Here is a 17287-nt window from a genome sequence, read left to right on the forward strand (position 1 = left end):
CCTGCTTGTGTCAGACATGGTCATCACACTCCTTCAATTGCCTTGTCATCACTATTGTTTTCTGGCATCACACTTTCTACAACGTAACATTCCCAGTGCAGGAAAAATGCTTTCACTGTCTAAGGAATGATAGGACTAGTCCCCGGATATTTCTCCCACATCAGAGCATCTTCTTTAAGCTGTATAGAGAATGAAAATGGTTATTTTACTACTTCACTCATTCATTCAAAGCTAAGCCATTGAAAAAAAAAATCGTTGAGAGGGTAACTCTGTGCTTGACACAAAAAAGAGAAGACAAAACACGACCTTTAATTTCAAGGAGCTTACAGTCAAGTAAAACAGTTGGTAACAGCCTAGTATAATGTGTGCTGTAAGGAGAAGGAAGCACACAGGAGAGGCAGTATGGACAAGTGGTTAAGAGCACTGCTTCTGGAGCAGACTCCCAGGTTCCAAGTTTGGCTTCACTACTTACCAGCTGTTTGAACAAGTTATTTAACATCCTTGTGACTTGGGTTTTCCCATCTGTAAAATGGTGTGTGAAGGAATCTACCTTGTAGATTAAGATTTAAGTGAATTAAAATGTGTAAAATGCTTAGACTAGTACCTGGTATAAAGTAACTCAATGTTATGTTAATACTACAGAAGGTGTACTTAACCTTGTGTGTGTGGTTGGTCTATGGAGGTAGCTAGATAAAGAGAAAGAAAGATTTTCCTGAGGTAAGTATAGATATAAGCCTTGAAGATTTCTTTCCTCAACAAATATTATCAGGTATTTGCTGTGTGCCAGGCCCTCGATGAATACATGTAAAACAATAGGGCTTAGAACATATAGAAGGAAAACTTCCTAGGCAGCAAGAAAAACAAGTTCAAAGCCATGAAGATGTGAGAAGTCAAGGCGTTCTTGGAAGTGCACATAGTTCAGTGTGAGGGAGAACAGGATTAGAGTTGAAGTAGAGTAGAAGATAAGACAAAGAAGTGGGGGTGAGGTGTCAGATTGTAGACAGCCTGTATATCACACTGTAGCATTTGATATTTATTCCATAGACATAGGAGCAAAGGAAGGGTTTAAGTTGGGGAATGATTGTGATCTTATTTGTGTTCTTACAACATTACTCTGGTGATAATATTAATCTGAGCAAACACAATGTTCTTTAGGAAGCAAGACCTCCCTCAAAACTCTTTACAGGAGAGGGGTGGGATGGCTTTTTATGCAAATCAAAACTAATGGAATTTGAAATAAAAGCACTTACAAATTCTGAAGTGAAAGGGAGTTTTCCACATGTGATTGGAGCATGAGGTATCATCTCAAAAATATATGAGGCTCTCAGTGTAAAATAACAACTCAGGCCTGGCCCTTCTGGATCGATCCTTTTTGTGTCTCATTCACTCATTTAATCAACAAACATTTATTGTGCCAGACACTGCTCTAGGCACCTGAGATAGAACAGTAAAACAACAATAACAAAAAGATTTCTGACTGCTGGAAGAGAGACAGATAATAAACATTAAAGATAATAAGTTAGTTACATGAAATATTAAAAGGAGATAAGTATTACGGAAATTTAAAAAATGAAGCAGAGTAAGAAAAACTGGGATTGTCCATTCATGATAGGAAGCATAATAGCATGATTTCAACACAGAATGAAAGGAATTGCAAAGATGTCTGCAGCATAAAATTCATGATAAACTCTACATTGGGTGCAAAGTCCTGTCACTACACACGGGTCCAAGCTGCAGAAAGAGAGCCACCCCTGAAAAAATGCATCTTTGCACATATACATACATATATAGTAGGATGCTTCATATATATATACATATATATATATATATACATATATATATATATTATTTAAATCATGATTTTCACAGCCTATATAAGTCTGCTTTGAACAATGGGATGTGGACAAGGCTTAAAATGGGCTGGAACATTTTCTCCCCATTACTTCCACAATAAACAATGCCAGAGTTTGAGGGTGGGGGGTGTAGTATGTAAGTGTATGTATGTGTGTGTGTGTGTGTGTGTGTGTGTGTGTTTTGGATAGCATCTCCTGCTTGGAACAGAGCCGGCCAGAGCCCTATTCTTCTACAACCTGTCCTGATAACAGCCCAACCCCACAGGAACCTCAATTTAAAAAAAAAATCACAAAAACAAACAAACCCCCTTCAACAACATAGTATCATGGAGTGGTGTCCTTCATCACTAATCCACCCTTTATGAAGTCTGGACTCCAAGGGAAGAATGCCACCTACCGAATCATCCGCACCAGTCTGTCCTACAAAATGCAGCAACACTCAACTCCACCGGGGTTGGCTCCAAATCCCCTCCCTCTGATTATTCTCTGGCCTTAAAAAAATTTGCCACTATTTGAGCTGTCAGGAAGTTATGCTCTCGGCGCAGATATCTGATAAACATTTCCACATATTGTAGCCTTCTCAATGGCTAAGCCAAATTTCAGAGTCCTCTCTCTTGCCTGCATTTTCCTTAATTGCGCTTTGACGTTTGGAATGCCCATGTCTTTGCAGCCGCAGACAGCGGAAACCGCTGGTGCAAATTTTGCAGGGGCCGCTGACCCGAGGCTGAAGAAGCCAACGAGGGCTACCCGAACAGGCTAACGTTCGGGATTGCTCAAGAGGTCAGCCGATGCTGGGGGCTCCCAATGTGCACAGCCACGGCACCCTGCGAAGCGCAGCTCCAGCCCGAGGCCTCGGGGGTGGGAGCCTGGGGGCCGGGGGGGGTGCGGGTTGGGGTCGAGGGGACCCCTCTACAGTCCATTGAAAGCGAGACAGAAATCACCGCAGCTCCTCGGTTCGGGCTGAGGTCGCCGCGACTGCGCCGCCGCACGCGCTGCCGCGTCGCCTTCCCCCGCGGGCGCAGCGCGGGCAGGAACGGGGTCGGGTGCGCGTGGGCTGGGCAGAGGGAGAGGCGCGCGTCCGTGCCCTAGAGTCCCCCGTTCGTGACACGGGCCGGTGAGCTCCTGTGGGCTGGGCCTGCCCGGAGTCGCGGGTTGGCAAGGTCAGTCGCTCGCTTATACCCTAGCAGATTTCTGCGAGCAGAGAAAGACGCCCGGCCCCGTGCGCCTCAGTCCGAGGTAGCCGCTGGGAGCGCCGCGGCCCGAGGACGGCGGCCGGGGGCGGGTCCCGGCGCGAGGCGCCCGGCGCGGAGGGGGCGGGCCCGAGGCGGGGCGGGCCGCGGCGCGGACAGGCTCTCGCCGCCGCAATCGCCTGCAGCCTGCGGTGCCGAGCACAGCGGCGGTGCATGGCCCCGACGGGAGGCGCGCCGCCCGCACCCGGAGCCAGGCTCCCTGCCTGAGCGCGGCAGCCGCCTCGGGCCCGCGCCTCCTCGCCCCTCCGGCCGCCGTCCCGCGGACATGACCGCGTAGCCTCCTCCTGGGCTGGGATTTGCGGGAAAGTCTTCTTCATGGAAGCGATGTCCCCCCAGCAGGAGACTCTAGGGGGGCAGCCGGGGCGCTCCTCTTCCCTGACAGGCGTGTCTCGGCTCGCGGGAGGCCCCGGCACCAAGAAGGTGAGGACGTTGAGCGGCGCCCCGTGCCCGCCGCCGCCGCCGCCCCGCTCCCAGCGCGCGCCCTCCGCGCCGCCACCGCCGCGCGCGAGCCGGCCGCCTCGGGATTTAACGCTCTAGGCTCGCGGCCCGCTGCGTGAGTCCCGGGACGTTCCCGCCTTCCCCGCCCTCACGTCGCCGCGGTCTCCCAAGTCACCCCGAGACCCCCGGGCTTCGCGACTAGAGTCGTAATAGCTCTCGGAACGGCCCCCGCAGGCTCCCTCCCCGTCTCCATCCGCCGCGGGACCCGCGGCCGGCCTCCTCCTCCTGTCGGGGCGCGCAGGCGGGCATTGGGGCCTCGCCTTTCCCCGGTCCCCCCTCCCCGAGGGCTCGGCCCCTGGGCGCCCCCGAGGTCCCCCGGGCGCTCACCGCCTGCGGACGGGGTCAGCTCCGAGTCGTCAGGGCCCGCGGCGTCCGCCCGGGCACGGCAACCCGCGCTGAGGAAGGTAGGCGGTTGGGCTGTGGCGCTCAGCCTCTCACCTGGACGTTGAGGCGCGGCCGCTCCGCGGTTTTGTTTTTTTTGTTTGTTTGTTTTTTTTTTTTTTGGGGGAGGTTCCTGCGCCCAGGGCGGCGCTTCCGCCACGACTCCGGGGTCTCCGAGGTAGTGGTCAGACTCGCAGGTATGCTTGGGATGCTAACGGTCCGCACCGCAGGGGCACGGAGGTTTGGTTCGGCCTCGAACTGGGCTGGGCGGGGCCCGTGGGCTGCGGCGGAGGGTCGCGGGGGCCAGGCACAGGGGCCTTCGCCCTGCGGGGTCCCCTGGCCCCCGCGCGCAGCGGGGCCGCAGAGGGGCGTGGGCGTGGGCCCTGTCAGAGCCGGGAGCGGGAACGCGGGCGACAACTTGTAGTGTTCCGTTCCGGTGCACACGGCCACCGTGCGGCGTGCTGTTGCCGACCCGGCCGGGCTTCTTGGAAAGGGTCCCCTGAGCAAGTGCACGTGGCCGCGAGCCGCTGGCCTCTGCTGCCCCGCTGTTTGCAGACAGGATTTAGGGGTTTCTGACCGTGTCCGCTCCTCCTCCACCCCGAGACCTTCTGCTATGTGGCCCTTTGTTGCCCTGTGTCCTGGTGGTGCCCTTCCAGCTTCTCTGGAAACGAATTGGGATTAGGGGGATCACCGAACTCTTCCCTAAGAAATGTCTGGAGGCACTGCGTTTACATCATTAGAGCCTAGAGGGGCTGCGCGGGCCTTTGGATGGTCTGGACCTCACAGCCTTTCATGACTCTGCACAGCAGGATCTCGGGTTGGCTAGAGGTCAGTTGAGGAGAGGTGAGATGGTGCTCCGAGTATGGAGGGAATGGGCGCTCCCCAGGACCTTGACCATGTAGCAGGGCCACCTAGGAGTACCCCTGAACTTGGTGATGTTTGGGCTGAAGTGCTGGCCAGCCTTTGATGTATTGTGGTGTGTCCTTGTCGCTTTTCCGATTCTGAGGTGAGATGCAGGGATAGCTTGTGTGTGTGGGGGGGGGGGGGGGGGGGGAGAGAGAGAGAGAGAGAGAGAGGGAATTGATAGAGAGAGAGAGAGAGGGAATTGATTGACCAGGCTAGCGCCACATTCGGGAAGGTGAATGAATGTTCAAAGTAATTGACACAGACTTTAAAGCATTTTTTTATTCTTGTAAAATTAGGGAATTGGGAAAAATCAAAGATTTATATTCCTGGGCAGTTGTCTTCCTTTACTAAGGAAAATTAAGCATACTGGCAGAGGGCATTGGAGTAGCTTGATCATTTATCAAGTACTAGTCCAATAAATGAAAGGTTGCCTTGCATCCTAAGCCATTGTCCTTAAGGTGCTGTCCCTTCATTATACGTAGTAATGGACTGTCACATTACCAGTAGTCTTTCTCTTTCTTTCTTTTCAGAGGAAATAGATTTTGCTCGTTTGGGCATTTTTTAGCTTTTTACTACCTTTGGGGCAAAGATGAGGTTGAAGAACTTATTTCTTTTGCTTTTAATATTTTTTCCATAAAAATATTTTTTCCATTAAAATCTTATTTTAAATATTAGCAGACATGCCTTGATTTCAGATCTCCATATTAGCAATAGAAATTAATCATAATAAAAAATATTTCCAAAGTGTAGTTCATTAAATCATTGCCATTTATACTCTTATGGACTCCAGTCTTCATGTAGCCTAAATACTCAACAAACTGATCTTTATGTTCTATCTTGCCTTCTTGGTGTTTGGTAGCTTTAGTGAGTCATGAGACTTATTTCTTTAAAAGTCTATGTGGTTGTAGTGTTAATTAACAAGGCATGGATCAATGTTGTTTAAATTGCCAGTTACAATCGAAATTATAAAAAAATTAAATAGAAATCCTAGCAAATTAGTAATGGTAAATAGAGTTTTGTATTACTTCTTTTTCTCTATTTCATATATGTATGTGTATTTTGGGTAGTGATGTAAAACATGTTTTTTTTTTCTGAATGGTCTGAATTTTTAAAGGCAAGTTTATTGGCCAGGTCACTATATGGAGTCAGTTCATCTGGCTTTTAGTTCTGATTCTATTACTATCTTGATGATCTTGAGGAAATCACTTGACTTGTTTTAGTTTCCTCATTTGTAAAATGGGAATCAAAGAGATGATGCTGCAGAAAGTGCTTTGAAAAGTGTATAGATGACAATTACATCTATTATCCTATGAAAACAAGGTGATGTTTAATAGAAAAAGCAAAACAGCGGCATCTTTAAAGCTCGCATCCTGAGAGACTGTTAATCCAGTGGTCCTGCCATTCCTAGAATGTAGTTCATATTCCTAGAGATTACTGTTAAGGAGCCCATTTCATACAATGTGGTGGAATTTGTGGAGTGTGATGACCCAGGTTCAAGTCTCCACTGTGTTGGTCCTATCTTTCTGACCTTAACCTTAACCTTCAGTTTCCTATTTATAAAATGAACATAACAATAGTACCTATCTATTCAAGATGGTTGGGAATATATGAAATTGAGTGAATACTATCATATAATAAGCATTCAATAAGTATTAGCTCTTATTGTTTGTAGTTTCTCCCATATTTGTGGTTCATACTGTTGTCCCATTTGCTCAAACTAAAATCTGGGATCATTTTCAACTCCATTTCCTTACTGTACCACAACCATCAGAAAGGCTAGTCAACTATTACTTCAAAACATATCTTGAATTTCTACACTTCATCTCTCCCGCTGCCACTGTAGCCACTCCATCTCTCACTTGTACCTTTACAGAAACTCCCTAACTTTTCTAACACCGTTCTTGCTCTTCCCTGCCCCAGGTTCCACTTAGCAGCACTAGAGTGATCTTTAAAAGTGTAAATTGATCCTATTGCTCACTTGCTTAAAATCCTATAGTGGCTTTTCGTCATATTTAGAATAAAATTCAGACTCCTTTTCTTAGCCTTCTGTATTTCTCTCATCTTATCTACCTTTTCTACCTTGTGTATTCTCCAGCCACATGGGCCTTCTTTTTCACATATCAGATCTTCAAATTCATTCTTATTCTGAGGCCTTGGGTGTTGCTCTTCCCTCTGCTTGTGCCACAAGTCTTTGCAGTGTTGACTCTCTGTTGTTCGGATGTCCGGTCCTCTCAGAGGCCTATCCTGACTATCTATGTGGAAGTTGCCGCCTATACCTATAGAGTCATGCTCTATACCTGTGTTTTATTTTCATGTTAGCATTCATCCTTGCCTATTTTCTTATTTACTTCTTGTTATGTTACCTGTACCCTTCACCAGAGTGTGAAAACCATGAGAACAGGGATCTTATCTGTATTGTTCAAGGCTGCCTCTCCAGTGCTTAGGACAGTACACGTATTAGGTACTCAATAAACACTAGTTGGGTCATACAGCAGTGAACAGGACAGATATAGCCCCTGTGTTCAGAGTGTTTGATTTAGATCAGAATCAGCAAATCTTTTCTTAAAGGGCCAGATAGTAAATAATTTAGGTTTGTAGACCATAAGGTCTCTGTTGCAGCTACCCACTTTGCCATTGTAGCGATAAAGCAGCCATTGACAGTATGTAAATGACTGGGCATAACTGTTCCAGTAAAACTGCATTTAGAAAAACAGGCAGTGGTGGGGCGCCTGGGTGGCACAGTCATTAAGCGTCTGCCTTCGGCTCAGGGCGTGATCCCGGTGTTCTGGGATCGAGCCCCATGTCAGGCTCCTCCACTGGGAGCCTGCTTCTTCCTCTCCCACTCCCCCTGCTTGTGTTCCCTCTCTCGCTGGCTGTCTATCTCTGTCAAATAAATAAATAAAAATCTTTATAAAAAAAAAAGAAAAAGAAAAACAGGCAGTGGGTCCCTGGTGTATAGTTTGCTCACCCCCTGATTTAGAGCATTGCTGTTGATGAGAGCTTTCTGTGCTGATGGGGCTGCTCTTTATCTACAGTGTCCAGTTTGATAGCCACTAGCTACACGTGTCTATTGAGCACTCGACATGTGGCTGGTACAACTGGGGAACAAAAAAAATTTTAGCAGCTTCACTGAGGGATAATTGACATACAGGAAACTGTACATATTTGAAAGTATATGAATCTGTAAGCTTTGGCACATGTATGTACTTGTGAAACCATCACTACAGTGAAGAGAATGAACATATTTATCATCCCCCAAAGTTTATGTCCCTTGCTAATCCCTTGGTTTTTCTCCCCCTTCCTAGGCAACCATTGGTCTGTTTTCTGTCCCTGTAGATTAATTTGCATTTTTAAGAATTATATATAAATGGCGGGCGCCTGGGTGGCTCAGTCATTAAGCGTCTGCCTTCAGCTCAGGGCGTGATCCCAGGGACCTGGGATCGAGCCCCGCATTGGGCTCCCTGCTCGGCTGGGAGCCTGCTTCTCCCACCCCCCCTGCTTGTGTTCCCGCTCTCGCTGCCTGTCTCTCTCTCTGTCAAATAAATAAATAAAATCTTAAAAAAAAAAAAAAAGAACTATATATAAATGGAATCATACTATGTATTTTTTCTGGCTTCTTTAATTCAATATGATTATATTAGGATTCATCCATGTTTTTGCATATATCAGTAGTTCATACTGATTCCATCATGTAGAGAAGCCACAGTTTGTTTATCCATTCACTTATTAGTGGGTATTCGGGTTGTTTCCAAGTTTTGGCTACTACAAATAAAGCTGCTGTGAACATTCATGTATAAGTCTTTGTATGGACCTATGCTTTCCTTTCTTTTGGGTCAACACTTAGGGGTTGAATGGCTGGATCGTATTTTAGATGTAAGTTTAACTTTTTAAGAAAATGTCAAATTGTTTTCCAAAGTGGTTTTACATTCCCATTAACAGTGTATAAGAGTCTAATTTCTCCACATCTTCACCTACACTTACTATCTTTTTGATTGTAGCCATCTTAGAGGGAATCATAGGGTATTTCACTATGGTTTTGGTTTTCATTTTCCTAATGACTAATGATGTTGAGCATCTTTTTATGTGCTTACTTGTCATCCATGTGTTATGTTTAGTGAAGTTCCTATTCAAATATTTTGCCCAAATTTAGTTGGATTTTTGTTTTTATATTATTGAGTTTTGTGAGTTATTTATATATTCTGATTCAAGTTCTTTATCGTATATGTGATTTACAAATATTTTCTCCCACAATGTAGCTGGTCATTTTATTCTTTTAACAGTGTTTTTCAAGGAACAGTGTTCTTAATTTTGATGAAATCCAATTTGTCATTTTTTTCTGTAATTTTAGTTAATTATAACTTATTTGAATTTAAATTTGAGTTGCCACATGCGTCTATTGGATACTATACTGGACAGCACAGGTTGAGAGAAAGACAAAAGCGATAATAACAAAAATTAATAAATAGTGATAACTATTATTAAAAAAACAAACATGGATATGGAGCTAGGCCACTCTGGCATTAAGTTTTCAGGGAAGGCCTCTCTTAAGTGAGGCTTTACTCTTTTATGAGTGAAAACAAGATGCCATAAAAAGATTTCAAGAAGTAGGAGCAATTATTCAAAGATCCTGAGGTAGGAAAGAACATGATGTGTTTGAAGAGCCAGTGTGTAGATGCTGTATAAGAAGCTATTCTCTTTATTTTATAGCCACATTTAGTATTTTAACCTGAAGCAGAATTACCTACCTGGTTCATTGACCTTAAATCCACTAGTCAGATGCTTTGACTATTTCCAGATATCAAGGATTTTCTGTCGCTTAGACTCTTCAGAATAATACACAATAAATTTGTAGAGTAATTTCTAAAAATGTGGTTCTAAAAGATAATAGGAGCATATGGATAATGCTCCTAGATAGAATTCTGAATTAATCTTATGGATAATGTGGGGCGCCTGGGTGGCTCAGTCGTTAAGCGTATGCCTTCGGCTCAGGGCGTGATCCCGGCGTTGTAGGATCGAGCCCCACATCAGGCTCCTCTGCTGGGAACCTGTTTCTTCCTCTCCCACTTCCCCTGCTTGTGTTACCTCTCTCGCTGGCCGTCTCTATCTCTGTCAAATAAATAAATAAAATCTTTTAAAGAAAAAAAATCTTATGGATAATGTATCCTTGAGGATATACACATTTGGATAGAACAGTTTTTATGAAATGAAATGGAAGCACATATTAGAGTCATTTCGGTTAGGGAACATTTGTGTCATACTTAAGCACTCTGACCCTTTGGTTTTACATACTAATTGAAAACTCCTTGATAGGGAAGAAAGACTTAGAGGCACAGAAAGTCAGTTGGAGCAATAGGATTTTAAAATAGCTCCAACATATTAAAATGTGGCAGCTGTTATTGTACACTTCATTCTGTCTTGTCTTTCTGCATTCTCTGGGTCCACATCTGTTTATAGCAGCTCATGGTAGAACACCCCCGAGAGCCAACTTTGGTCATGTGTGTGTCTTCTGCTGGGGTTTGAATGAAACATCTTGGTGAGTAAGCTTCAGTTTTACTCTATAATACTGAGAAAATATTATGCCTGTGGTTAAATCAATATCTTTCTGAATCCTTTTCGTGTGTTATTCACCGAGTGAATTGATAAAATCAGGTACATGAGGTTATTTTGGCTCAGAGGAGTCTGAAATTATCAAAATCTGAAATAGATTAATCAGAAATGGCCTCTGTTATCACTGGTGTGATCTCCAAACTCGTGACTGTACTTTGCTTCTTTGTCTGTAAAATGGTGGTAATAACCCATATCTTGTATATTTCATAAGTTGTTTCTTATGGGTCAAGAGAAGAAAGTATATTCAGCACTTTAAGTTCAGAAGCCAATTAGTATCTTTTACCAGGTGAAAGGAGGTGTAAAGCAATAAAAAGAGTTTTATTTCTTTGAATTTGTTAAAAGAACATTTACATGCAAATGAGTGGATGCTGTCTGTCTCATTCAGCTCAAACTGCCATAACAAAATACCATAAATTAGGTGGTTGAAACATCAGACATTGATTTCTTACAGTTCTGGAGGCTGTGAATTTCTATGATCTGGGTCCCAGCCAGTTGAGGGTTCACTTCTTGGCTTGTAGTTCACCATCTTCTTTCTGTGTCTTCATGGGAGAGGCAGGGAAAGGGGGAGAGAGGAAGAGAGGTGGAGATGGAACTAGATGTCTCTGGTCTGTTCTTATAAGGGCACTAATCTCATCATAGGGACCTCACTTTCATGACCTCATCTAAACCTAATCACCTCCTAAAGACCCCCACCTCCTAATACCATCGCATTGGAAATTAGAGCTTCAACATATGAATTTGAGGGGGGAACATTCAGTCCATAACACTGTCCTTCAAAGTAATCATCCTTGAAGGTCAGAAATATCAAATAAGATAGAAACTTAAGCAGAAAGATAAGAATTTAATGTTTATAATTTATGGGGTAATAAAAGGAAATTTTAAAACCTCTTTAAGTGAATGCCTAACTATATATAATACACATCAATTATATGAAGTAAGTAGTATTAACTTATTTTTGCAGAAGAAGGAACTGAGCCCTGCCAACGCCACTTGTAGTAAGCAGCAAAGCTGGAATTTGAACCAGATCTTCCAACTCTATTTCTTTTTCTAACTAGATTATAGATGCTTTTGTTACTATTTGTAACATAGGATATAGGAGAGAGTAAATTTGAATTCTATACAACCAGCTGAGAAAAGCACATTTGAGAGGTTTTTCTCCTGAGAGGTAATTTCCTTCTTTGGGGAGCAGAATCTCTACTTTCTCCATCTACCATTGAATGTTATGTTCACTGCTGCCATTAGGTAAATGTTAGGTAAATGTCTTAGTCAGGGTTCTCTAGAGAAACAGACCAGTGACAGTCCCGTGATCTGCCATCTCCAAGCTGAAGACCTAAGGATAGTCAGTAGTTCTATTCACCACCATCTTTTCCTGAGGCAAGATGAGATGAGATGTCCCAGCTCAACAGTGAGGAAGGAAAAAAGGGGCAAATTTCTCCTTCCTCCATTCTTAATTCTGTGAAGGCCCGCACGAGATTGACTGATGCCCACCCACTTTGGGGAGGGCTATCTGTCTTATTAAATCCGGTGATACAATATAAATGGTAGTCTCATCCAGAAAAACCTCATAGACACACCTAGAAATGTTTAATCTGGGCACCCTGTGGAGAGTCAAAATAAAATTGATCATCACAGTAAATGTTAACTAATAGTGAAAATAAATGATACAATCATTAGTCTGATTACCTTGGAAATGTGTGATTTTTATGCTTCGGTCTCTGTCATTTTTGGAAGTTTTATATAAGGCAATCATCGTACTTCTGGAGTTCCTTAGCCAGGTCTGCTTTCCAGGCTGATATCTCAGTCATTTGCTGTTGGAAAGCTTGGCATATTCCCCAAACTTACAGAACTGTATTTCAAACTTAAGGGTGGGTGCACTGAATTCTATGCCTCTGTGGACAGTCATGTGTTTGGCACACCCAGTTGAAACTCTCTCAGTTCAGAAAACTTTATGTCATGATCTTGAGCATAGGAAAAAACTCTTGCTTCCATAGTTATTTTTACCTACAATGTGAACATAGTCCTGCGGTTTTTTTTTTTAAAGATTTTATTTACTTATTTGACAGAGAGACAGCCAGTGAGAGAGGGAACACAAGCAGGGGGAGTGGGAGAGGAAGAAGCAGGCTCCTAGCGGAGGAGCCCGATGTGGGACTTGATCCCAGAACCCCGGGATCACGCCCTGAGCCAAAGGCAGACGCTTAACGACTGCGCCACCCAGGCACCCCTGCATTTTAACATGGCAAAAGAAAAACTAATTTTTTGTGACTCCAACATTCATATGTTAGAACAGAATAAATTGTATTTTTTATAAAACAAAACTTAGGGATAATCTTATTTTTACACATTTGTGTAAAAAGTAATTATCAATTTAAAGTAAAATAGTTAAAACAGAGAATTGCAACTTAGAGACTGAAAATTCCCAAGTCACAGATACTAAATAGTGCAGTTGTTGCTCTTGGTTCCGAAGTGAAGATGGCAGTGAAGCAATCTGTCACTCTCTGTGATTCACCATTGTCCCAGGCTATGACTCAGGGAAAGGACTGCAGGACAAAAGTGGACAGTGTTCAGAAGGTAGTTCCCTACCCCCCAGCCCCCCCCCATGTTCAGTAGACGGGGATAGGTGACACAACTTGATGGCACCTACAGAAAAGGAGACTTCAGTAATTGAGGTGTCTGAATCCTTTCAAAGTTCTCATCTCACCATCCAGGACTTGGTGGCTGTTCTTTCCAAAGTAAAGACATCTTTAGAACCACATAACAACTTAACAAAAATATGTGATTATGAAGCTTGCCTTCCTAGGAGTTATCAGTAGTTGAAAATATACTAGATTTCAATTTAAATTGCCACTAATACAGGTTGTAAACTATAAAATATCACAGAAATAAATGGGTATATAACTAACACCAAGGTTATATATGCTTTGTATACACACTTAAACGTACATACACTTGTGTGCATAGTGCTTTGAAGAAATGTATCTACATTTTGTTACTGTGATTTATTCGAGTTTCATGACTCATACCTTTCTCATCCCCAGAGCATTTGACAGAAACCTCTGATACGGACTCGGTGTGCCCGCTCTGCAAACTCATGTTGAAGTACTAATCCCCCTGGGTTAGATGAGGTCATGAGGGCAGAATCCCCGTGATAGGATTAGTGCCCTTATAAGAGACCAGAGAGCTTGTTCTCTGTCTTGTCTCTGTCCCCCATGTGAGGAGGATACAGCTTTAAGGCAGCTATCTACAAGAGAATGAGGGTCTCACCAAGAACTGAATCTGCAGGCACCTTGACTTTGGACTTCCCAGCCTCCAAGACTATGAAAAATAGATGCTTGTTGTTTAGACCATCCAGTCTGTTATTCTGTTGTGGTAGCCTGAGCATATTACCTCTGCAAGAATTTTTCCTCAAGGGGAAAGTTTTCTTTCCCATTCTTTGTGTTGGTTTCCCAAGTGTTGTAGATCGCAGGGACTCTGAAGGTTGTGGTTTGTGCAGAAAGCCTGTGGGCTGGATGCTCAGTTTGGTATTGGCAATTGCAGTGGTTTTCTAAAGCAGCCTTGGACGGGGGTGAGGGTTAGCCTTTGTTTACGTACGGAGGACTTAGCTACATACAGTGTGGGAGGCTGGAAAGGGAGCAGAGGAAACTGCCTTCTGTCAGCCACCAATAATGGGGATTACAGGCAACAGCCCAGTTTATTTTATAATTTTGTTTCAGTCTGATTTTCTTTATCTAGGACAAATTTAGATTAGAAACATCCGAACAACAGCAGAAATAGTCCTATCAGCACTGTGTGTCAGTGCTGTGCTGAGCAGCCCTGACCTCATTTTGACAGACAGCTGTCACATGGCACAACTGAAAGGTAAAACCTATTTCTGGATGTTTGGTCACTTGTGTGTGGACTCTGAAAATGGAATGTATGTGTGCCCACATCAGCTCACATTTCAAAGATGTGGAAAACCCAGCTGCTCTGTGGCCTTTTGCTTTCCTTGTTTACCTGGGTCCTAATTTACATCTAGGAGAGAATCTGTATTCCCACTTCTACCCCTGCATTTACCTCTTGAACCTCAGCTTTGGCAGTAGTCTTTGCTAGGTTAGACTACATCTGAATCTGGATAGACCTAGGCCTGTTTTCCATTTTCATTTTATACATTCTGTTTTTTTACCATTATGGTTTCTGGATCTGATGACCACACCCTTTCCCTCTGCATGAGGAAAGTGAGAGGTTGCTGTAAGGCAGAGCTTCCCAACCATCACAGATGTGTCTGCTACAATCAGCCCCTCAGCTGCTAGGCAGGTAGATGGCTATGAGGGCAGCCAGAGAGCCTCATCGTTTATCATAGCGTGCTGTGGATGTGTAAATCATATCACCCTGTATGGCCATGATGTGAGAAATGTGAAGCCCCGCCATGTGAAGGATTATTAGGGAGAGGGCATTGGTGTTTGACCCTGTCTACTCCAGGGTGCTACTAAAAAGGAATAGTGACCAGAGGTTGAAACTGGTGACTTTACCAAAGAAGAAAGCCAACTTCAAGGCCCACAGTGATACTCCGGAAGCCTGCATGGGTCTGGTGGAGGCAGAGGAACAAAGCATAATGTATAAGGGGAATTTTGCTATCCTCGTATTTATTTACATACAGTACTCATGCGTTCTAAAGTATCACTCTATGTTACACTATTGCAGTGTTTTCCACATCAGAGGACTTTTCGCATATAATCTTACTGTATTCTTTGTGGTAGGTTGGATGATTATGTCATTTTTCAGAGAGGACTCAGAAGTTAAGTGCTGGAACCAGGGTGCAGAATTTAGGTCCATTGTCTCCTAGCCCATTGCCCATTCTCTTACGTTACATAGATTCTCGTGTTTATTGTTTTATTTCAAAGTGGTTGTCTCATAGAAAGAGGAAAGACAGCTAAAAATATTTCTTTCTTAATCTCAGAAAAGAACTATCCTTCTACAAAGGTCTCCTGTGATGACATAAGTTTTAATTAAATACTCAAAGTGACTCTGGATGGAGTGATTGTGAGTAAATAGAGGATCACACACATCACAGACCAAAGTGACAATAGTGAGAAGCTTCAGCTCACCCGGTGGTCAAAACCTGGTTGTGATAATAGGACCTAGAAGCAAGGTGCAAGTTCAAAAATTTTCTTGTTTCCTCGCAGAGCCAGTGTCGCTGAGGTATGTCTCCACAAATTAAATACTGCAGGTGTGTCAGGAAGACAAGAAAGAAACAGTTTATTGATTACAAAATTGTATAGACTAGCCACAAAAGGATTAATGATCAAATTTGAATAAGCTAATTTGTAAATCTGATTAATTTTTTTCTAGCCTCGAAACTTGAATTCTTTAAAAGCTTTCCTCAAAGCCCTTATGTTAGTGTGTGTGCTGCCGAAGCAAGCACTCAGAGTTCTCGTTTTTAATGGTATGCTAATTTTAAATGTTTGGAAGTGACTTCAGCGCAGTTGACTTAAATTCACCTGAAATGCTTAGATGTTTTTCTTCATAAAGTGACTGTAACAGAAGAAAGGATGAAAAGTTGCAATTCACCTGACTTAAATCATTCATCTTGTTCCTTTTTTTTGATAGGCATTCTTTTCCTATAATCTCTGTGAGAATTAAGAATGACCAGATTCAGAATGATTTAGAGGTTCCGAAAATAGTACTGTATCTCTTGGTTGATATGAAGTTAAACTTCTAATGAGAGACTACCTACAGATTTTTATGTAAACAGTGTTTTCTGAGTTGTTGAAAATAAAAGACCAAAGATTTTTTTCTTCAGTTACCTGTTTACAGTTTCATTTTCCTACATAGGCACACTTGTATCGCCACCTTAAACTCTCAAGATATGGGCAGTGTTAATTCACTGACTTAATATACTGCTACTAAAAATTTACTGTGTGAAAATGGTAAGGCTAGGGCACTGGAGTGGTGGGGGAGGGTCAGTGGGTATATTCCTCAGATCTCTGAGAAATTCAAATGGAGAGCCACTCAAATATTTTGTACAAAAACATGTTGGACAGAAAGCAAATAATTTTCATTTTCTCGTATTGTACTACAGATGATTATTATACAAATAAAGAAAATTATGGCTCTTGGCTATGAGCCAGTTTGCTGGGATAGAACCCAGTGGCTTAGTAGTTTGGTAGTTAGCTCTTTGTTTTTCTTTTTCACAGCTTTATTGAGATATAATTGACATGCTATCGTATATTCAGAGAATTGTGCATCTGTTGTCGCAGTCAATTTCAGAACATTTTCATTACCCCAAAAAGAAACACCACACCCCTTTATCATCATGTCCCAATTGCCTTATCTCGCCAAACTCTGGACAAACACTAATCTACTTTAAGCTTCTATAGATTTGTTTATTCTGGATTTTTCATGTAAATGGGATCATATAATATGCGGTCCTTTGGGACTGACTTCTTTTAATTAGTATAGTGTTTTCAAGATTCATCCATATTGTTACACATGTCAGTGTGTCTTTTATTACAAAGTAATATTCCATTATGTGGATATACCACAGCATGTTTATTCATTCATCAGTTGATGGACATTGGTGTTGTTTTCCACTCTTTAACTATTATAAATAATCCTGCTGTGAACATTCACATGCATGTTTTTGTATGGACACATTTTCATTTTTCTTGTTTATGTACCTGGGAGGAAATGCAAGATCCTGTGTAACTCTGTGTTAAGCCATTTGCAGAACTTCTGAACTAGGTCCCAAAGTGACAGCACCATTTTATCTTCCCACTAGCAGTTTATGAGAGTTCAGTCTATCCATGTCTTCGCTGG

The 17287-nt window shown here is 43.1% G+C and overlaps 1 protein-coding gene and 1 long non-coding RNA gene across 2 annotated transcripts in view; one reads left to right on the forward strand and one right to left on the reverse strand.

The window, feature by feature from the left end:
- Positions 1-4079, reverse strand: part of LOC121102930 — a 202441-nt gene extending 198362 nt beyond the window's left edge. The window contains exon 1 of the long non-coding RNA XR_005835085.1: positions 3929-4079. This is a non-coding gene — a long non-coding RNA (uncharacterized LOC121102930). The remainder of the gene's footprint in view (positions 1-3928) is intronic.
- The window catches only part of ARHGAP20 (Rho GTPase activating protein 20), a 127095-nt gene continuing 113116 nt past the window's right edge, over positions 3309-17287 (forward strand). The window contains exon 1 of the mRNA XM_040631242.1: positions 3309-3523. Coding sequence (XP_040487176.1) covers positions 3419-3523 — 105 coding nt within the window. The 5' untranslated portion in view covers positions 3309-3418. The remainder of the gene's footprint in view (positions 3524-17287) is intronic.

Source organism: Ursus maritimus, unplaced genomic scaffold, assembly GCF_017311325.1.
Source record: "Ursus maritimus isolate PB19 unplaced genomic scaffold, ASM1731132v1 scaffold_16, whole genome shotgun sequence".
NCBI lineage: Eukaryota > Metazoa > Chordata > Mammalia > Carnivora > Ursidae > Ursus > Ursus maritimus.